This window comes from Somniosus microcephalus, chromosome 28, assembly GCF_052327205.1.
Source record: "Somniosus microcephalus isolate GS21.2 chromosome 28, FLI_Smic_1.0, whole genome shotgun sequence".
NCBI classification, from domain to species: Eukaryota; Metazoa; Chordata; class Chondrichthyes; order Squaliformes; family Somniosidae; genus Somniosus; species Somniosus microcephalus.
This window is the reverse complement of record NC_141014.1, coordinates 15,622,571-15,645,053: the sequence shown is the minus strand read 5'-3', so window position 1 is coordinate 15,645,053 and position 22,483 is coordinate 15,622,571. Positions and strand designations below refer to the sequence as shown.

The following is a 22,483-nucleotide window of genomic DNA, read 5'->3' as shown; positions in this document are numbered from 1 at the left end:
CATATGTTCTTTTCCTCATAGGATGTCGCAACACCATGGAGGATGTTGAATTCATGGAAGAGATGGACAATCCTACGACTATGAGAATCATCATCTCTAAGCTTCCTTACAGGATGAGAGAACAATGGAGAAGAACAGCCTTTGAGATAATGGAGAGACGGAAAAGTAGAGCCAGGTTTGCAGACTTAGTGAATTTCATAGACAAACAGGCTAAAATTGCTAGGGACCCATTGTTTGGAAACATCCAGGACGCCAGCCCGACCACCGATGGAAGAGTGAAAGCCAAGCCTGTTGAATCAAAGACTCTCAGGAAAGGTGGTTCCAGGGGAAGCAGCTTTGCAACTATCGTCACTCAGGCCGAGGAAGAAAGGCCCCAGAACTCATCTCCCAAAAAGAGCAGCACAGTGACGCCTGCTAATGCCTTTCAGAAGCCATGCTTATTCTGCCAGAAGAATCATACATTGGATTTCTGCAGCGACATCAAAGCACAGCCACATAAGGACAGAATCGAATTCCTGAAGTACAACGGCCTATGTTTTGGATGTCTCTCTCAGGGGCACCTGAGTAGAAACTGTAAGCAAAGAACAACATGCAGAGAGTGCACTCGGAAACATCCCAGTCTGCTGCATATCCATAAAGAAGAACAAGTCTCTAAGAAGAGTGAAGAAAACAATACCGACGAGAAGGTTGTTTCAAGTGCTCTGGTGTCGCTAGAACCAGAGACTTGTGGACTCACTGGGGCCGGTGACAGTGATTGTATTCTTGCCATCGTACCAGTAAAGATCAAGTCTAAGAGGAGCGAGAAGCTTGTGGAAACTTACGCCTTCATGGATCCAGGTAGTTCAGCAACGTTCTGCACAGAATCACTCATGCGACAGCTGAACGTTAGAGGCAGAAGAACAGAAATCCTATTACGCACCATGGGTCATGAGAAGTCAATGCAAAGTTATATCCTGTCAGACCTAGAAGTGTGTGGACTTGAAGAGAAGGACTTCATAGACCTGCCTAATGTTTTCACACAGAGGGAGATTCCTGTTAGAATAGGGAACTTAGCCCTGCAGAAGGATGTGGATAGATGGCCTTACCTAGAAAAGGTGCGTCTCCCATACATTGAAGCAGAAATTGGCCTATTAATTGGAACCAATGCCTACAAAACTATGGAGCCATGGCAGGTGATAAACAGCAAGGATGACGGACCCTACGCCGTCAGGACAGCCCTTGGATGGGTAGTCAATGGACCGTTAAGGAGAGATGATGGCAACAAGTCGAACAAGGAGGAACGACAAAATGTCACAGTTAATCGCATCTCTATCGCAAGCATTGAAGAGCTGTTGATACAGCAGTTCAACGCAGACTTTTCAGAACGCAGCTGCGAGGAAAAGACAGAGATGTCACAAGAAGACCATCAGTTCATGGATTTGATGACAAGGTCTACACAGTTCATCGATGGCCACTATCACATTGGTTTGCCACTGAGAAGACAGACCGCGAAGATGCCGAACAATCGCTGCATAGCAGAGCAACGCGCCATCAGTCTAAAGAGAAAGCTGAACAAGAACCCCGACTTTCACGAAGACTACAAAGGCTTCATGAGAAACATCATAGCGAAAGGCTATGCTGTAAAAGTGCCCGAGGAACATTTGAACAGAGACGATGGAAGGGTCTGGTACATTCCTCATCACGGTGTGTATCACCCAAAGAAGAAAAAGATCCGTGTAGTGTTTGACTGCGCCGCCTCATTCAGAGGAACTTCACTGAATGACCAGCTGCTTCAAGGTCCTGATCTTACTAATACCCTCATTGGCGTCTTGACTAGGTTTAGACAAGAGCTCGTTGCCATGATGGCAGACATAGAATCAATGTTCTACCAAGTCAGAATCCCTGATGAAGATGCTGATCTCCTGCGTTTCCTTTGGTGGCCAGATGGCGACGTTAGTCAAGCGATGGTGGAATGTAGAATGGCTGTACACTTGTTCGGAGCCACATCATCTCCCAGCTGTGCAAGCTACGCTCTCAGAAAAACTGCAGAAGATGGCAAAGGCAAAGCACCATCAGAGGCTGTGGAGACAATCTTCAGAAACTTTTATGTCGATGACTGTCTGAAGTCCGTGTCAACAGAAGACGATGCCATCGCACTGTCAAGAGACCTTAGAACTCTGTGTTCGAATGGAGGATTCCATCTGACTAAGTGGATAAGCAACAGCAGAGCAGTTCTAGCGTCTATCCCAGAAAAGGAAAGAGCCACTGAAGTCAAAGATCTGGACCTGAGCCACGATGTCCTTCCTATCGAGAGAGCTCTTGGCGTACAATGGTGCATTGAGTCAGACACGTTCAACTTCAGGATAATGGTGAACGAAAGACCATCCACAAGACGAGGGATTCTCTCCGTGGTCAGTTCCATCTACGACCCTCTTGGATTCCTGGCACCACTCATTCTGCCGGTGAAGCTGATGCTACGAGAGCTGTGTAGAGACAAGAGAGGATGGGATGAAGATATCCCAGAAGGTCAAGCTCAGAGATGGCACAGATGGTTGACAGATTTGCAACAACTTTCTAGCTTCAACGTCAGTAGATGCATCAAGCCCGTGAGTTTTGGAGTTACAAAGACGGCTCAACTACATCATTTCTCGGACGCCAGTGAGGACGGCTATGGCACGGCTACTTACCTCTTGCTGACAAATCAACAGGGCCAGAAACATTGTGCCTTCCTCATGGGGAAATCCAGGGTGGCTCCGCTGAAGCAGGTCACCATCCCGAGACTGGAGTTGACGTCAGCGGTTGTTGCAGTTAAAGTTGACCAGGCGATGCGGAAAGAGTTACAGCTCCCACTAGAAGAATCTGTCTTCTGGACGGATAGCACGACGGTGCTGAAGTATATAGAGAATGAGAAGATACGCTTCAAGACCTTCGTAGCAAACAGAATCTCATCCATTAGAGAAGCTACACAACCATCTCAATGGAGGTATGTAAACACCTCATTAAACCCAGCAGATCAAGCCTCACGGGGATTGAAGGCTGAAAACTTCATGAGGAGTGAAACTTGGATACAAGGCCCAAGTTATCTGCTGGAAACAGAGAGATCATGGCCAGAAAGACCAGATATGCCAAGTCAGATTGCTGAAGACGACGTCGAAGTCAAGAGATCAGTCACAGTAAATCTCATAACTACGAAAGAGAACTTTGACACAGTGAACAAGCTTGTTAACCATTTCTCAGGATGGCACCAGTTGAGGAAAGCAGTTGCATGATTTCTAAGGTTGAAAGAGTTGCTGCTACATCTGAGCGGTAAGAGAAAAGAGTACCGAGCCACTATCAGTCAGTCTGAAAGTAACCCCGATAAGCAGAGAATGCTTCTACAGCAGTATATGCATCAGCACAAGACCACATTGGGTAAGAATTCATTGACCGTGGAGGATTTGGCCAAGGCTGAGATGGAGATAGTTTGCTTCAGTCAAAGACAAAGATACCCAGAAGAAATCGAAGCTTTACAGCGAAATACTCCAATCAAGAAAGGTAGTCATATCTACAAGCTGGACCCTACACTGCAAGATGGAGTACTGAGGGTGGGAGGGAGACTAAACAAATCTGCTATGCCAGAGGAGGCCAAGCATCCTGCTATCCTTTCTAAGGACCTCCGGGTTGCTACTCTCATTCTTCAGCATATACACCAGAGTATTGGACACAGTGGGAGGAATCACGTGCTTGCGAAGCTAAGACAAAGATACTGGATTCCAGGAGCTAATTCTGTAATAAGAAAAATACTCTCTGAATGCATCGTTTGCAGACGGTTACACGCTAGAGCTGGGGAGCAGAAAATGGCAGATCTGCCTGAAGACCGTTTGTTACCAGACAAGCCCCCATTTACAAACGTAGGGGTGGACTATTTCGGGCCTTTCGAGGTAAAGCGAGGACGGAGCCTTGTCAAGAGATATGGTGTGCTTTTCACTTGTTTGACCATCAGAGCAGTTCATATTGAGGTGGCACACACGCTTGACACTGATTCCTGTATTAACGCCTTGCGGCGCTTTGTCTGTAGAAGAGGTCAGGTGTCCATTATGCGTTCTGATAATGGCACTAATTTCGTCGGAGCGGAGAGAGAACTACGGGAAGCTATTGAAGGTTGGAATCGGCTTAAAATACAGAAAGGTAGTCATATCTACAAGCTGGACCCTACACTGCAAGATGGAGTACTGAGGGTGGGAGGGAGACTAAACAAATCTGCTATGCCAGAGGAGGCCAAGCATCCTGCTATCCTTTCTAAGGACCTCCGGGTTGCTACTCTCATTCTTCAGCATATACACCAGAGTATTGGACACCAGAGTATTGGACACGCCCCGGCCGCGCGCGCTCGCCTCCCACCCCGCCCCGGCCGCGCGCGCTCGCCTCCCACCCCGCCCCGGCCGCGCGCGCTCGCCTCCCACCCCGCCCCGGCCGCGCGCGCTCGCCTCCCACCCCGCCCCGGCCGCGCGCGCTCGCCTCCCACCCCGCCCCCGGCCGCGCGCTGCGCTCGCCTCCCACCCCGCCCCGGCCCGCGCGCGCGCGGCGCTCGCCTCCCACCCCGCCCCGGCCGCGCGCGCTCGCCTCCCACCCCGCCCCGGCCGCGCGCGCTCGCCTCCCACCCCGCCCCGGCCGCGCGCGCTCGCCTCCCACCCCCGCCCCGGCCGCGCGCGCTCGCCTCCCACCCCGCCCCGGCCGCGCGCGCTCGCCTCCCACCCCGCCCCGGCCGCGCGCGCTCGCCTCCCACCCCGCCCCGGCCGCGCGCGCTCGCCTCCCACCCCGCCCCGGCCGCGCGCGCTCGCCTCCCACCCCGCCCCGGCCGCCGCGCGCTCGCCTCCCACCCCGCCCCGGCCGCGCGCGCTCGCCTCCCACCCCGCCCCGGCCGCGCGCGCTCGCCTCCCACCCCGCCCCGGCCGCGCGCGCTCGCCTCCCACCCCGCCCCGGCCGCGCGCGCTCGCCTCCCACCCCGCCCCGGCCGCGCGCGCTCGCCTCCCACCCCGCCCCGGCCGCGCGCGCTCGCCTCCCACCCCCGCCCCGGCCGCGCGCGCTCGCCTCCCACCCCGCCCCGGCCGCGCGCGCTCGCCTCCCACCCCGCCCCGGCCGCGCGCGCTCGCCTCCCACCCCGCCCCGGCCGCGCGCGCTCGCCTCCCACCCCGCCCCGGCCGCGCGCGCTCGCCTCCCACCCCGCCCCGGCCGCGCGCGCTCGCCTCCCACCCCGCCCCGGCCGCGCGCGCTCGCCTCCCACCCCGCCCCGGCCGCGCGCGCTCGCCTCCCACCCCGCCCCGGCCGCGCGCGCTCGCCTCCCACCCCGGCCGCGCGCGCTCGCCCCCCCCCCTTTCCCCCTCCCTTCCCCCCCTCCGCCTCCCTTCCCCCCCCTCCCTTCCCCCCAGTCGCGCTCTCTCTTCCCCCCCCAGTCGCGCGCTCTCTCTTCCAACAACAACATGCCCTGAAAAATCCCTCGGCACACCACCAGGCACTTTAGCTAGTTTATATATATTGTATGTATGTATATTTATATATTATTATGTGTGTATATGTATGTGTAAAATAGCGGATTTCAGAGAATAATGGATAGGCGTGAAATTTAATCCCAAAGCACCAGTAAAGATCCTAGGTACCATTGAATAAAAAAGCAAGTTGACTTTATAAGTAGCCTTGATGGTATCTGCTACATGGAATAAACGCCACTATTATTATAAAATAATGTATCCTCTGACTCACTGAACAACGCTGGCAAATAGATAGAAAACTAGGGCCTGAAATCCGGTACCTTAACGTCGGCTATTAAGGCCAGATTCGTGGAAAAAAAATGGCATCCACCTCGCTTCTGGTGCGAGCTGCGCCAGACACCATATTAGTGAGGGTAAAAAAAGAGACGTCGTTCACCTTAATCTGAAGCAGGCGTTAAGCCATTAACGTATTCAAATAAGGGTCCTAAATAAAGCTTGCGTCTGCAACTTCTTACAAATTAGGCTTGCGATTGAGGCAGATAGCGCTAGTGCTGACTGCCTCTGGGAAAACAAACACTAAACAGCGCTGAATTAAAAAAAGGTAAGTACTTGCCATTATCATCTCCGATCCTGACCCCGACTCCGACCTCCAGGTACCCTCCGACCCTGAGCCCGACCTCCAAACCCCCTCCCCCCGATCCTGACCCCGACCTCCAGACCCCCCCTGATCTTGACCCCGACCTCCAGACCCCTCCGATCCTGATCCCGACCTCCAGACCCCTCCGATCCTGACCCCGACCTCCAGACCCGCCCGATCCTGATCCCGACCTCCACCCCCCCGATCCTGACCCCGACCTCCACCCCCCCGATCCTGACCCCGACCTCCACCCCCCCGATCCTGACCCCGACCTCCAGACCCACCCGATTCTGATCCCGACCTCCAGACCCGCCCGATCCTGACCCCGACCTCCAGACCCGCCCGATCCTGATCCCGACCTCCAGACCCCCCCGATCCTGACCCCGACCTCCACCCCCCCGATCCTGACCCCGACCTCCACCCCCCCGATCCTGACCCCGACCTCCAGACCCACCCGATCCCGATGCTGACCCCGACCTCCAGACCCCTCCGATCCTGATCCCGACCTCCAGACCCCCCCGATCCTGACCCCGACCTCCAGACCCACCCAATCCTGACCCCGACCTCCAGACCCACCCGATTCTGACCCCGACCTCCAGATCCCCCCGATCCTGATCCCGACCTCCAGACCCCTACGATCCTGATCCCGACCTCCAGACCCACCCGATCCTGACCCCGACCTCCAGACCCACCCGATCCTGACCCCGACCTCCAGACCCCTCCGATCCTGACCCCGACCTCCAGACCCACCCGATCCTGACCCCGACCTCCAGACCCCCCCGATCCTGACCCCGACCTCCAGACCCCTCCCGATCCTGACCCCGACCTCCAGACCCCCCCGATTCTGGCCTGACCTCCAGCCCTTCCCCCAGAGTCCTTGCTGTGCGATCAGTGCTGGGCTGAACGCCGCAATAATACTTAACAGCAGGCAGCACCAAAATAACGGTGCTGCCTGCAATCTTTTTATAGGCGTGGGCAAATCTCGGGCCTTACCGAGTTTTTAGGCCCTAGAATTTATTTCTATTTTATTTCTGTTTTGAAGAGTCAAGGGCCACGTAAAACATTAAACGTTTGGGGTAGATGTGAGAAATTTTGAGACAACCCCGAATGGTGACACTGCCAGCAAGTTTTCCCAGTGTTGTTTAACGCATATTGTTTTGTACAGATCTAACTATTGCTTACTTTTCAGATTGTTCGCAAAAAGTATGCACTGGCTTGCTTCCAGAATGTTCTGGTAAGAGTCCCGTGCGCTGTGGTGGAACTGCTATCGATGGATGCTCGAGTTTGCATTCACTTCATAGTTACTCTGCTGGGTAAGGCGCGTCTTCAGAATCACAATACCAATTCATGTAATTATTTTTTTCGTAATTGTTTTAACACTCACCAAGGTGAGAAATGTGACTGAAAGGGAACAGAACTCTCAGGTACCCAGCATCAGTGTCGAGGACTCCCATGTCAAGTGTAGCATGGTTAGATACAGAGTAAGGCACCCTCTCTTCTGCCCAATAATGTGCCTTAGTCCCAGCCTCAGAAGACCATCCCTGAACTACACATGGTGAGATTTCTTCCACTATAAAGTATGAACATGTTTTAGAATGGAATAATATCAAAGAAAAGGAAGAAAGACTTGCATTTCTATAGCACCTTTCACGACCTCAGGATGTCCCAAAGCGCTTTACAGCCAATGAAGTACTTTCTGAAGTGGAGTCACTGTTGTAATGTAGGAAACATGGCAGCGAATTTGCGCACAGCAAGCTCCCACAAACAGCAATGTGATGATGATGAGATAATCTGTTTTAGTGATGTTGATTGTGGGATAAATATTAGCCAGGACACCGGGAGAACTCCCCATCTCTTCTTCAGAATAGTGCCATAGGATCTTTTATGTCCACCTGAAAGGATAGATGGAGCCTCGGTTTAACATCTCATCCGAAAGACGGCACCTCCGACAGTGCAGCACTCCCTCAGCACTGCACTGGAGTGTCAGCCTAGATTTAATTTTAGTTTAACTGGTTCTACAGACAAGAATATTTTTAGATGATTTACTGTTCCAGTTTATTCAAATTTTTTTATGGTCATTCAAAAGTGTAGGTCTTGTTATTTAATCTTTAAACAGCTATGCTTTATGTTTTATATTAATTGTAGATATGCTACGAAATGTTGACGACAGTGTCACGCTGGACCTGGCGATTGAAGGTAATGCTGATTGCTACATTATATGATTCATGCTGCAGCACTATTGTGCTACATGATTCATGTTGCAGTGCTAGCAAATTTGTTTTATTGGCTTTTCACAGGAGGTAACATTTTTAAATATATATCCGTTCTGAGACTCTACACTTCAAAAGCAGTTATTTATTTTTCTTGACAGAACAAGAAAATTACAAACACTTTCTAGTCAACAAAGTTCTGTCACTAAACCAATTAAACTTTGGTTGATGTCAGTTTGTATTTATTAGGTTTTTACATTACATGAAGAGATTTGCTTGCATATACAGACAGTTTTCTACGCACATGTCACATCAAAGGAAGTAACACAGGGCGCTTTGAGTTTGAGAGTATGTGTGAAGATTGACCAAGTACATATGTGGGTATAGAGAGCGTGGCCGGAATTTTCCCATTGCCGAGCGTGCAGGTTTGGGGGCGGGTCGGCAGTTAAAAGTGCGGAAATTGACCGCAGCGGGAACCCACCATCATCCTGCTGACTTCCGCATTTAACTCGGACGCCTTTCGAGGCGCGCCCGCGGACCCACTCGGGAGAGGCAGGCGAGCTCAATGAGGTAGTTAACTGCTCATTGAGAGACTCTTAACTGCCTTTTTAACCTCCAGGTTTTGGCTTTAACTTGTTGCGCACGGGATTCACGCACCTCAGGAGCCTCGCCTGTGAAGGGGAGGTGGAAGCTCAGTGGCCATTGTGCAAGTCCATTAAGTGACAGCTGGAAAAAACACAATACTCACACATTACACCTGCTTCCTTGCCTAAGGGAAAGGCTGTTGCTGATACCATTTTGCCTAGAGATTTAGCTGTCGGGAGTTTGCAAGTCATTTCTGTAACCTCGGAAGCCACTCTCAGCACCTTGCTAGTCACTATCAGAACATTGAAGGATTGTACCTCTGATCTCCACTTTACCTGCCATCTATTAGATCTGCATGGGTGCCACTTATGCTGCCTCATCTTGGACCTCAGAATCGGACCAAGATGAGCCCCAGCACCACCAACACCAGCCACACCAGCAGCGGCAACCACCACAACAGGAGTCTTCTCAATGACCTGATGCTCCACAGGAGAGGGGGATCAGCATGGGGGTGGACCGTGCCAGAGGTGATACCCCCAACACAGGGTATATGGGCAGAGGAGGAGCTTCCTGGATAAGACTGAACAGCAGTGCTTCAGGAGGCTCAGGCTATCGCGCCAGGTCGTCGCAGACAATTGTAGCTTGCTGGAACAAGACCTGCTACCTAGAGGACCTTTTGGACATGCCTTATCAGTGGTTGTCAAAGTCACCACCGCCCTCAACTTCTTTGCCTCAGACTCCTTCCAGGGATCTGCAGCAGACATTTGCAGGATCTGGCAGCCGGCTGCCCACAGTTGCATCACCCAGGTGACTGCTGCCATGTTTCACAAGTCAGTCAATTATGTAAACTTTGCCACTGATGAAGCCAGGGTTACTGAGCGGGCACTCGGCTTTGCGGCTCTGGCTGGCTCCCCACAGGTGCAGGGCGTCATCGACTGCACACGTGGCCATCAAGGCACCCCCACATCACCCAGGAATGTTTGTGAACCTCAAGGGCTTCCAATCCCTCAATGTGCAGCTCGTCTGCAACCATAAAAAGATTATCGTGTGTGTGTGTGCCAGATTCCCTGGCAGCTGTCATGACTTGTACTGCGCCAGTCCACCCTCCCTCAGCTCTTCGCACCTTCAAACAGACTTACCGGCTAGCTGCTTGGAGACCAGGGCTATCCGCTGAGGCCAAGAAATGAGGCCGAGGAGTGTTATAATGACAGCCGCATGTCCGCCAGATGTATCCTAGAGCAAGCAATCAGCATGATGAAGATATGCTTCAGATGCCTTGGCAGATCTGGAGAAGCCCTTCAGTACGCACCAGCCAGGATCTCCAGAACCATCGTCGTATGTTGCGCGCTGCACAACATAGCGCAGCAGCGAGGATTTGAGCTGCAGGAGGAGCAAGGCGCAGAGTGCACAGCCTCTTTGGAGGAGGAGGAGGAGGAGGAACAGGTGGAACACGAGGAAGAGGAACAGGTGGTACACGAGAAGGCGGAGGAACCTGAGGTGGAGATGGCACCAGCAGCGGCGCAAGTTGCTGCCCAGGAGGCCCGGGATGGCCTCATAATGGCCGGATTTACTTAATTTGCACCAGTGCACCCAGATGCTGTATCAACTTACCCACCCCTCACCCCCCACAACACCAAAGCAGTCCTACAATGATCAAGCCATTCTTGTCACCCAAACCTCCATTGCGTGAGGTTAAGTAATGTCTCACCATTCACTTCAAGTGACAAGGCCACTTCCTAGGTAGTGGGCAAAAATGGACAAGACGGGAAAGTTGTGCAAAGAAATAAATTTATGTGCGTCATCATAGATATAACTGAAACTTACAAATAACATTTGTTTGCTCCTATGTGCATACCCTTGTGCATCTAGGATTGTGTCTTTTTTCTTTTACGAGTACTTCTACGAGGTGCAACCCCTGTGGCTTTAGCAGAGGTAGAGGCTGCTGCTCACTTCCCTGCTGTGACTGCTTAGACACTTTTGGTGAATGTCCTCTGGGTTTTGGAGCCTGTGAGGGCCTTTCCTAAGACTGCTCCTCCTGCAACTGTGCAGGGGCAGACTCGCTGCCTCGGATCCTGATGGCCATGTGGGGCTCTGACTGAGGGGGAGGCAAAGGGAAAGAAGTGGGAGCGCTTTGAGAAGAGCCCCCACTTTCATGTCCCCTGTCACCATCATCCCTCTCATGGGCCACCCGCACTTCCCTGCTAGCAAAGGGCTGGAGAGCACCTGCTGCACAGCAGTGGGGCAATGAACGACCAAGTCTCCGTTAGTATCCATCCTCGAGATGAGGTCAGAGAGTGTCTTCAATCTGTTCTCGTTGGACTGGCACATTTGCTGTTCCATGCAGGTGGCCATCCTTTCCACGGAGCAGCACATCGTCGCCATCGCCTGCGAGATTGTGGTGCTCATATTGGAGATGGATTCCTCCATTCTCTGTATAGTTGCACACATCGCGACTGCAAAAGCTGCCAGAGCCTCACGCAGTTGTTGCTTCTCCAAAATTACCCTCTTTCTCGATGGCCGCCGAGGTTCAGCATCTGCATGCAGCTCAGCAGAGCTTGGAGTGTCCTGCACCCTCTCGTGAGGAGACTCCACTGCTGTCCCTGTCTCCACCATCTGCTCTTGCTCACTTGTGATGTGAGACACCAGGTGACAACACTACTCTCTCTCACAGGTCCCACCGAGGTGTGTGTATCTGCGCTGGTGCTGGGTGCGCATGGGTCTGCTGACGGTGCACCCTCAGAGACTGGAGCCTCCTTTGAGGAGTCATCTTCCTCCTCTGGCTGGACAGCGGTGGGGGCGGGGGCACTTGATGGACCTGTGGGAGAGTAAAGAGATGAATTAGAAGTGTTCTAAGAATGGGTAACAATACCATTATGTACATGACACTTCATTGGCTGCTGACATGAGTCACCATATGAATGACTGTTGTATGCCATGTGGCTGTGAGGTTGTTGGGAGGTCCCCCTCCATCTCCCACTGTCAGCAGCTCTGCAACTTCAGAGATTTCTAGGGCCTCCTCCTCTGCTGGAGTCAAATTTGTTAATCTTTGATGGCCACCTTCGGTTCTCTGCCTGTCCTTGTTGTGGGCTCTCTTCTCCAGCAAGGAGGGAAAGAAGAGAACTTTGACTGAGAGTGATGGAACGGGTGTAAGGAATGGATGGGCTACATCTGTAGAGGGTGACTGAGGGACTAGCGTGACATTGCCAAGTGGCTTCCTTCTGTGGTGTTACCTGCTATAATTGCATTAGGATGAGGATGAGCGTCGGTGGTTAGTCAGCTGGGGATATGAGTAGGTGCATAGACAGAGAGGGACGGGTGCACCTGCAAGGTAGGTTGGTGTGAGGAGTGATGTGCAGGAGTAGGCTTCGGAAGGCAGAGTGATGGGGTTGGGGTGGCACACACATCAGGATGTAGGTGAATGTGGCATTGCACTCACCTTTCCTGACCTCATGAAATCATTGAATCTTTTGCGGCACTGGATCCACGTCCTCCTCACCACATCCCTGCTGCTGATCTCCTTTGCGATCTCTAGCCGTGCCCTCTTAGTGTCTTTGGCTGATCTTTTTCGGCCATCTGCAGGGAAGAGGACCTCCCTGCGTGCTCTTACTCCTTGGACCAGCACTTCCACGGAAGCATCTGGGAATCTTGGCGTAGCCTTCTGTCTGTGTCTCCATGACCCGCACAAACCTCAATATTATGGAGCAATTTGTAGCTCTTCAAAGCACCTTGATCTTTCCTATAACAACTTCCAAATGAGATATGTGCAAGGCTGCTTTAAATATCCGTGCTGAAAATGGGTTATCGGTGACGTCATCAGACCAGCTCCATTTAATTGGGCCGGGAAACACGCATGACTTTCAATTGGTTCCATTGAGTTAAACTCGCAGTGCAAAACGCGCTGTTAAAATGTTCGGGATGGCAACCTGCTACGTGGCCCGCACACATCCTCCCCAACACTCAGGTGAAGATTCTGGCCAGTGCGTGGGTATTGAGAGAGTGCAAGGGAGGGTTGAGAGCATGCAAATTGAGAAACTTCGTGCATGGTTATTCAGAGAAAGAGCGGGCGTGGGGATTGAGAGAGAGAGGCGGGGAGAGAGGGAACGTGCGCGGGGGTTCAGAGGGAACGTGCGCGGGGGTTCAGAGGGAGCGGTCTCCTCTACATTGGGGAGACCAAATGCAGATTGGGTGATCACTTTACGGAACACCTCTGTTCAGTCTGCAAGTGTGACCCTGAGCTTCCGGTCACCTGTCACTTTAATTCTCCGCTCCACTCCCACTCTGATCTCTCTGTCCTCGGCCTCTTATACTCTTCTAATGAAGCTCAACGGAAGTTCGAGGAACAGCACCTCCTCATCTTCCTGTGGGGCATTTTACAGCCTTCCAGACCCGACATTGAGTTCAACAATTTTAGATCACTGCCCCCATTTTTTCGGACAGCAGCTGTTGGTAATGATTCTGCTATTTCCATTTACACCTCCTCTAGACCCATCTTTTGTTTCTTCACGTCCCATTACCATTCCCTTTTGCCTTGCACTGTCATCCCTTTTGTCGTTTAATCTCTCCTGCCTTCCACCCTATCACAGACCTCCCCTTTTGTTCTTTCCTCCCCTCCCCCTTTCCCTGCCTCTCTACTTGCTTAAAACCTGTTACAGCTCCAATTTTTTCCAGTTCTGATGAAAGGTATTTCCAGCATTTTCTGTTTTTATTTGCAAATCTATTGATAGTTTGACTAAGTATAATTACTTAAGCACCAAGGACAATGCTTCCTTCTCCAGGCTCAACTACAGATCAGAGAATCTATCTAGATTTCCCCAGACAGGTGTGCTCCAGCTCATTAGTTTAGTAAGGAAAAACAGTTTCTATAACTAACTCGAGTTATTTCTAAAACACTACAGTTTTTTTTACAGAACACATTTATCTATGGGAATAATCCGGGATCATTCTTGAATGCAAAGATAACCCCTGGCTTCTATTCTCTACTGCTAACCGTCTTCCTAAACCCCTCTCCCCTGTCTCCTCCACCCTCCCCTCCAACAACAAATGCGAGGAGCGCATGGATTTCTTTGTCTCTTAAGATTGAGACCATCCGATCAGCTGCCTCTGCCACTTCCCTTCCTTCCCCTAGCCCACCGGGCCAAGCTTCCTCTAAGGTTTCCCCTGCCCTAGCCCTGAACTCGCATCTTTCTCCAGTTCATCTCCGATCTCCCCATATAACCTCCCCATGCTCTGCTTGTCCATGAGACCCACTTCCTGCTACCACGACCCTATTCCCATCTTTCCCGGAACTCCATGATTGAATCCCTTCAATCAGGGTTCCGCCCCTGCCAGAGTACCGAACCGGCACTCATCAAAGTCACAAATGACATCCTTTGTGACTGTGACTGAGGTGAACTATCCCTCCTCGTCCTTCTCGACCTGTGCAGCCTTTGATGCGGTTGACCACTCCATCCTCCTCCAACTCCTCTCCACCATCGTTCAGCTGAGTGGGACTGCACTCGCCTGGTTCCATTCTTACCTATATAATCGTAGCCAGAGAATCACCTGCAATGGCTTATCTTCCTGCTCCTGCATCGTTACCTCTGGTGTCCCCCAAGAGCCTATTCTTGCCCCCCTCCTATTTTCTTATCTACATGCTGCCCCTCGGCAGCATCATCCGAAAACACATCGTCAGTTTCCACATGTACCTCACCACCACTTCTCTTGACCCCACCACGGTTTCTAAATTGGCACACTGCTTGTCTGACATCTAGTACTGGTCCTCGCCACAGACTTCATTCCCTAGCCACTGACTACATCCCTCTCCCTAGCATCTGTCTGAGGCTGAACCAGACTTGTGTCATATTTGACCATGAAGTGAGCTTCCGACCACATATCTGCACCATCACTAAGACCGCCTATTTCCACTTCCGTAACATCACCAGTCTCTGCCCCGCCTCAGATCATCTGCTGCTGAAACCCTCATCCATGCCTTTGTTACCTCTAGATTTGACTATTCCAACGCACTCCTGGCTGGCCTCCCACGTGCTACTCTACGTAAACTTGAGGTCATCCAAAACTCGTGTCCTAACTCGCGCCAAGTCCATTTCACGTATCACCACTGTGCTCGCTGACCTACAGTGACTCCTGGTTAGGCAATGCCTCGATTTAAAAATTCTCATCCTTTATTTCAAATCCCTCCATGGTCTCGCCCCTCCCTATCTCTGTAATCTCCTCCAGCCCCACAATCTCCCCGCGATACCTGCGCTCCTCTAATTTTGCCCTCTTGAGCATCCCTGATTATAATTGCTCCACCATTGGTGGCTGTGCCTTCAGCTGCCAAGGCCCTAAACTCTGGAATTCCCTCCCTAAACCTTTCTGCCTCTCTACCTCTCTTTCCTCCTTTAAGATGCTTCTTAAAACCTACCTCTTTGACCAAGCTTTTGGTCACCTGTCCTAATTTCTCCTTATTTTGGGCTGGATTTTCATTGAGGAGGCGGGACTACAACTTTCGGGGTTGTAGTCCCGCCTCCATTGAGTTGTAGCCAACCCACGCGATTTTGACTTGATTGACCTTGTTGAGCCCGCCCAGCAGGCCAATTAAGGGCCACCCGGCAACAGGTGACGTCACAGATTGATATTTCATCTGTCAAGACCTTTTGACAGATGAAATATCAGCATTTGACAGCTGTTTGAAGCTGTCAAACACTGACAATCTGTACTCTAAGTTAATTCCTTCCTCTCCGGATGATTTAGAGATCTCCCTGGAACAGAAAGCTGAATGCTGCAATTTTTGACAGATCACGGCCATTCTGCTTTCTGTGCCGGTGAGATGAGGGACTCCCGAGACCTGAAGGAAGGAAGGCTGTAAAGGTAAGTAAAACTTCTTTAAGTACACCAAACACACTTACCTCTGCACTCATGCACCCATCACTCACCTGAACACCGGACATCTCGAACCCTCCCAAGTCCTTCAGCCCGACGGTCCGCGTCGCTAACTTGGCGTGGTTTGGAGCCGTCGGGAATCCCACACTTCACCAATGAAAATAGGGATTAGGCTAAAAACTGCCTGTTAACTACCTGTTAACAGGCAGTTAATTGGCACTAATCCCCTTCCCGCCTTGGGGAGGCGGCTCCCAGCACAGGTCGGGTACACGCCTCCTTTGAAACTGGCATGGAGACGGGTTGGGGGCGGGATGGGTTCGTGCCCCCCGATTTCAAGATTTTAACCCTCCACACGTCTCTAATCCCGCCTCCACAGCCCAATGAAAATCCTGCCCTTTGTCTTATAATATTCCTGTACACCTTGGGACGTTATACTACGTTAAAGCCACTATATAAATACAAATTGTTGCTGTTGGAATTATCTGCACAGTACTATAAAAATGATGTATGTTATCTATTATATAATCATAATCAACTTTATTGTCATTGTTAGTGCACAAGTGCAGTACAACAAAATGTAGGCTTGCGGCTCCCGAGAGTGTACATTTAGATTAAGACATTTAAACATTCAACATACATTTGGCTTGTAATACATTACCGTAAACATAACCATAATAAAGTGCATTGGCAGATGTGCAGGCTTTAGAGTTTATTTGTGGAGTTCAGTAGGATGACAGCCCTGGGAAAGAAGCTGCTCCTAAATCTGGTCATACGGGTGCGAATTTTATTTTCAGTCAGTCCAGATGGATTGCATTGTCATTGAAGTACGTTTGTAATTCTTGAATCGCCTCACAAAAATCATGCCTTGGTGCAGTAAAATGAAAGCGATTCATTGAGCAGTTCATTTACAGTTTGAACCAACGTGGCTAATGCATTTGTATTCCTTTCAGTTCTTGCACTTCTTACTGCAGAATTGAAGTCAGAACAGTTTGTGTGCTGTGTGCTGGATGAATGCCAGAAGCAGGTCAGTAATTGCATAGATGGGAGATATGTCACAATATTTTCATAATGATAATAATTAGCTGAAAATGGTATTAAAATAGAAGACAGCACATCTTATTGAAAAATACAATTGGTATTTCCTTTGCTGGAAATTTTGCCATTATAGAAATAATTTTAAACACTTGCATATTGCCTCAATTTTTCAAGTCTTCGGTACAAAAATTCGGTTGCTTTGCACCTCGTTAGCGCCCCCTTGGGCACAAAGCAACTAATGCCCGGGCAGGGCGTGGCTAATGCCTCCCGCGAAATTCAGCAGGAGGTTAGCGGCAGCGGTAACCGGTAGTGCCCCGCGGCGCTGCGCCTCCAGCGATGATGTCATCGCCATGCGCAGTGCCCCGGCTGCACAATTGTCTCGCGCCCCCATACCTGCCGCCGGACGTTCTTGTGGCCAGGGCGGTGATAATTAAAGGGCAGGTGCCGGGCGGCCATTTTTGTTTTGGGCCACCTGCCAGCACCTGCCCCCTCTGGCCTCCTGCTGCGGGATGCCGGCCATGATCTGTCAGCCCAGCACTCCTCCTGAGTAGCCCCCCGGCGAAGTTAGCGCCCCGAGGGGGGCGCGAGCCAATTTTCCCCCCATTGTGTTTATATTTCCTCCTACTAGCCTCAATATCCTTCCTATAGTGGCCAAAACTGCACGCAGTTTTCTGTTAAGGTTTTGAGGTCTATATAGGCTCATAATTACCCTTTGACTTTTTTATATTTTATACCTTTTGTGATACTGGCTTTGTTTTACAGCCTTTTCAACCTGAGTAGCTGCCTTTAATGCCATGTGAACCTGTACTCCAAATTGCTCTGCTCTTCCACAGCATAAGCCTTCTTCCATTCAGAATATAAATGCTGCTTTTTTTTACCGTAATGCATCACTTCAACCTTTACTATCATTAAATTCCAGCTTCCACTTTTTAGCTCATTTCCCCAGCTTAGCAATATTTCCGTTGCAGCTTTCTTTTTTAAAAGTCGGATAGCCAGGTGGTGACAGATAGAGTAACTATAGCTTAGTCTTCAGTCGCTTACAAGCCTTTATTTACAGAGAGACACATTACATACCGTGCACCCCCAAAATAAGCTTCCCTCCCTTCCCGAGCCTGCTCCCATATATATGAATGCAAGAGCGTCCCCAGTAAACAGCCACTACCTGAATACAATTAACACCCAATTGATGTACACCACCTGAATACAATTAGCATCTTTTATCTTCTAAACAATTAACTATAACTCCTATTGTGCAGATTTCCACCCTACTCCCTGTAGGCCTCTATCCAAATCATCGAGTGGCCCCAGTGGGACAACACTACCCACTTCCGACCACTCTGAAAAACTTCCCTTAATTCCTAATCTCTGGATTAAAAGTTAGTTAGAAGAGAGAAACAGTTTGCTATCCGCCCCCTAATTTCATACCCCATAATCTTCTCTCGGCTTTTTGAAATTCCATGTACACTACCTGCATTTTTCCCAGCTACCATATCTGTTCTCTTCAAATAATTCTGAGATTTGTCGAGTACAGTTGTTCCTTTTGACTTAAAAAAAAATTTGTTCCTGGGATGTGGGCGTCGCTGGCAAGGCCAGCATTTATTGCCCATCCCTAGTTGCCCTTGAGAAGGTGGTGGTGGTGAGCTGCCGCCTTGAACCGCTGCAGTCGTTGTTGTGAAGATGCTCCCACGGTGCTGTTAGGGAGCTCCAGGATTTTGACCCAGCGACGATGAAGGAACGGCGATATATTTGCAGGTGATGGTGTTCCCATGCGCCTGCTGCCCTTGCCCTTCTAGGTGGTAGAAGTCGTGGGGTTGGGAGGTGCTGCTGAGCAGCCTTGACGAGAGTGCATCTTGTAGATGGTACACACTGCAGCCACAGTGCGCCGGTGGTGGAGGGAGTGACTGTTTAAGGTGGTGGATGGGGTGCCAATCAAGCGGGCTGCTTTGTCCTGGATGGTGTCGAGCTTGAGTGTTGTTGGAGCTGCACTCATCCAGGCAATTGGAGAGTATTCCATCACACTTCTGACTTGTGCCTTGTAGATGGTGGTAGAAAGGCTTTGGGGAGTCAGGAGGTTAGACACTCGCCACAGAATACTCAGCCTCTGACCTGCTCTTGTAGCCACAGTATTTATGTGGCCGGTCCAGTTAAGTTTCTGGTCAATGGTGACCCCCAGGATGTTGATGGTGGGGGATTGGGCTAAGGTAATGCCATTGAATGCCAAAGGCTATGGTAATGCAGTTGAATGTCAAGGTGCTGGCTACTTCTAACTATTTTCTCTTTATCTAGATGTGTGGTAATTTCATCCTTAATTTAAATAAATTAAAATGTTCATACCACAGCTGTTAAGCTAACTGGTCTGTAATTACCCAGATTGTGCTGTCTCCCATTTTAAAAATGGGACTACATTGGCCACTCTCCAGTCCTCTGGCAATCATTCACACTGAATAAAGTCCTGCAATATAATTTCTAGAGCCTCGGCAATTTCCCCTCTCATCTCCCTCAGGATCCTAGGATGTATCCTGTTGAGCCCTGGCACTTTGTCTTCCTTTAGCCTTACCAACTTATTTTAAAATTTTCCTTTAATCCATCAAAGTATCACACATCTCACTCTCAATCATGTCAGGAGTCACCTCCTCTCCGATATACTTTAGAAGACCAATGCGAATTACTTATAAAATATCTCTGCCATTTTCTGATCATCTGCAAATTGACAATACTCTCCTTGGGTCCTACCTCGCTTTAAAAATGATATGTTTGTGAAATATTTGATTGTTCCAAGTAAATTTCTTGCAAATCTTGTTATTAACACATTTGCTGGCTACTTAACATAATTAGCCAGAGCAGAGGCGACACAGGGCGAGGTGGGAACACAGCGTGAATAGTACTTCTAAAACGGGAATTTGCCTAGAGTGAATTTAGAGCAGAGGGCAAAGCAAAAGCAGAAGAGTCAATCTTGAGCTGTTGGTACAGGCAAGCCTGTGTCGTAAATTAGCTCAGTTATTTTTGCTGGAGTTGAAAAATTGGGCTTAGAGATAGCTTTTAAAAATTGTTGATATCCTGTTTATCCTTTTTTCCAGTTGTCAGAAAAAAGCAGTATGAGGAGGAGTTTACCAATATTTACATTGTTGGGTAAACTGTTACTCGCCATCCCATTCCTCGCAGAGAAGTTGATCCAGGAGTATAGTGAGTATTCAGAGAAAGACATAAGGCCATACCACAAATATCAAGAAGTGCCAGGATGGAGTAAAGAAACACTTTTCTAATCTGCCATGCATTGCATTGTCAGAATTCCCAGATCAGGCAGACCAGTGGATAGTTTCACTGCTTTCTTCTACTATGCCTTGTCGATGGCCCAGAAATTCGGGTCGGAGGCTTCCCGCGGGTGCAAGCCTCCGACCTGCACTTAGCTAGCGCGCCGGCCGTTGTGCTGTCGGCCCGCGTGGGATTCCGATCCTGGGCCTGCTGCCACGCAGTGCTTGCGTATCCCAGGGGCGCAGTTAGTTCGAAGCGTCCCCAGGGATCACGTGGGCCATGGGGAGCCAATCGGAGCAGGGAATCTCATGTATGAATAGGAGTTCAGCCCCAAAACATAATTAAAACTTCAAATAAATTTTTAAAAAAACATCACATTTTTAAAATAACTATAAATTACATAAAATAACTATTTTAAACAATAATTTTAATTTTTGAAAACATTTATTACAGTTTTTAGTGGGGCTAAAAATAAACTTACTTTCTTTAAAGTATTTAAAAATAATAAACCTGTGGAAAAAATGTTTTAATATAACTTAATTCACCACTTACCTTGTTAAAGGCAGGCCTTGCGACTGCTTTTTAAATGCGTAGCTCCTGGAGACTTACTCTCCCGGAGAAATCTGGAAAAAAAACGGAAGTTCCAGGCGTACGCGCTGCCTCCTCCAGCGCATGCGTTCGACCTGTGAACCCCTTTAAGGAAACGGAAGTTCCGGTTTCCCGTGCATGCACGAAACCAGCACTTTAGTTGGGCCTACGGGTGAGTACCCAGCGCGTATTCACCCGTGGGGACCAGAATTTCTGGTCCCATGTGTTTAATGCCAGGTGCAGAAAAACAACCCTTACTGCAACAGTGAGGTATTTTCTAAACCTCTTGTGGTCTCTAAGCAATGTTCCCTCTAATTTTTTTTTGATGCCATGCAGCCCCTTTAATGCGGCATTTGCATTGGCAGGCCGGCTGCGTGGGTTCCCAAGGGAACGTTGTCTCTAAGTAAGGCAGCCAATTCATACTGAATTATGAAAATTGTTGTGTGAGGGTCTCGTGCTTATTGGGAACTGCGTTAAAACTGAACAAACTTTCACTTACAACCTTTACAACTGGTAAGAGGGAGAAGACACCGGGGCCGATTTTAGCTTGGCCAGCTATCCTCGAGCAGCTTCCGCTGGGAGCTCGGAGTGCCCACCTGTTTCAGGGAGTAGGCCCTTTAAACATGCAAATTGGAGTCCTGACAATCGGGGTCCTATGATTTTTGATGAAGTAACAGGGAGTATCGTTGAAGGGAATGCAATGGATGTTGTCTACATGGATTTTAGGAAGGCGTTTGACAAAGTACCACGTAGAAGGCTGGTTAACGAAATCGAGGCTAGTGGAATAGGTGGGTCAGTGGCAGCTTGGATAAGGAATTGGCTTAAGGACAGAAAACAGCGAGTTGTGGTAAATGGCTGTTTTTCAGACTGGAGGATGGTAGACAGTGGTGTTCCCCAAGAATCAGAGCTGGGGCCATTGCTTTTTTTGATATATATAAATGACTTGGATATTGGAATACAGAGTAGAATTTCTAAATTTGCCGATGACACCAAACTTGGGGGTGTGGCAAACAGTGACGATGATACCAATCGACTGCAGCAGGACATAGAAAGGCTAGCAGAATGGGCAGACAAGTGGCAGATGGAATTTAATACAGAGAAGTGTGAGGTGATGCATTTTGGCAGAAGGAACAGGGAGAGGCAATATACACTTAATGGCACAGTTTTAAAGAGTGTGCAGGGACAGAGGGGTCTGGGAGTTAATGTGCATAGGTCCCTGAAGGTGGCAGGACATATTGAGAGAGTGGTTAGCGAAGCATATGGGATCTTGGGTTTCATAAATAGAGGTATTGAGTACAAAAGTAGAGAAGTTATGCTGAACCTTTATAAAGCGCTGGTTAGGCCACAACTGGAGTATTGCGTCCAGTTCTGGTCACCACACTTTAGGAAGGATGCGAAGTCCCTTGAGAGGGTGCAGAGGAGATTTACCAGAATGGTTCCAGGGATGGGGGATCTTAGCTACAAGGACAGGTTGGAGAAGCTGGATTTGTTTTCATTAGAGCAAAGGAGGTTGAGGGGTGATTTGATAGAGGTGTACAAGATTATGACGGGTTTGGATAGGCTAGACGGGGAAAGACTGTTCCCACTAGTTGATGGTACAAGGACTAGAGGACACAGATTTAAGGTTTTGGGCAAGAGATACAGGAGGGACGTGAGGAAAAACGTTTTTACGCAGCGAGTGGTGAGGACATAGAAAACATAGAAACATAGAAGATAGGAATAGGCCATTCGGCCCTTCGAGCCTGCTCCGCCATTCAATGAGATCATGGCTGATCATTCAAATTCAGTACCCTGTCCCTGCCTTCTCCCCATATCCCTTGATCCCTTTAGCCTTAAGAAATATATCCAACTCTTTCTTGAATATATTT

The 22,483-nt window shown here is 49.7% G+C and overlaps 1 protein-coding gene across 1 annotated transcript in view; it reads left to right on the top strand.

Moving 5' to 3' along the window:
* Positions 1–22,483, top strand: part of mei1 (meiotic double-stranded break formation protein 1) — a 247,894-nt gene that overhangs the window by 17,222 nt on the left and 208,189 nt on the right. Inside the window, exons 2-5 of the mRNA XM_085969507.1 lie at positions 7,274–7,397; positions 8,230–8,280; positions 16,691–16,764; positions 19,853–19,958. Coding sequence (XP_085825633.1) covers positions 7,274–7,397; positions 8,230–8,280; positions 16,691–16,764; positions 19,853–19,958 — 355 coding nt within the window. The remainder of the gene's footprint in view (positions 1–7,273; positions 7,398–8,229; positions 8,281–16,690; positions 16,765–19,852; positions 19,959–22,483) is intronic.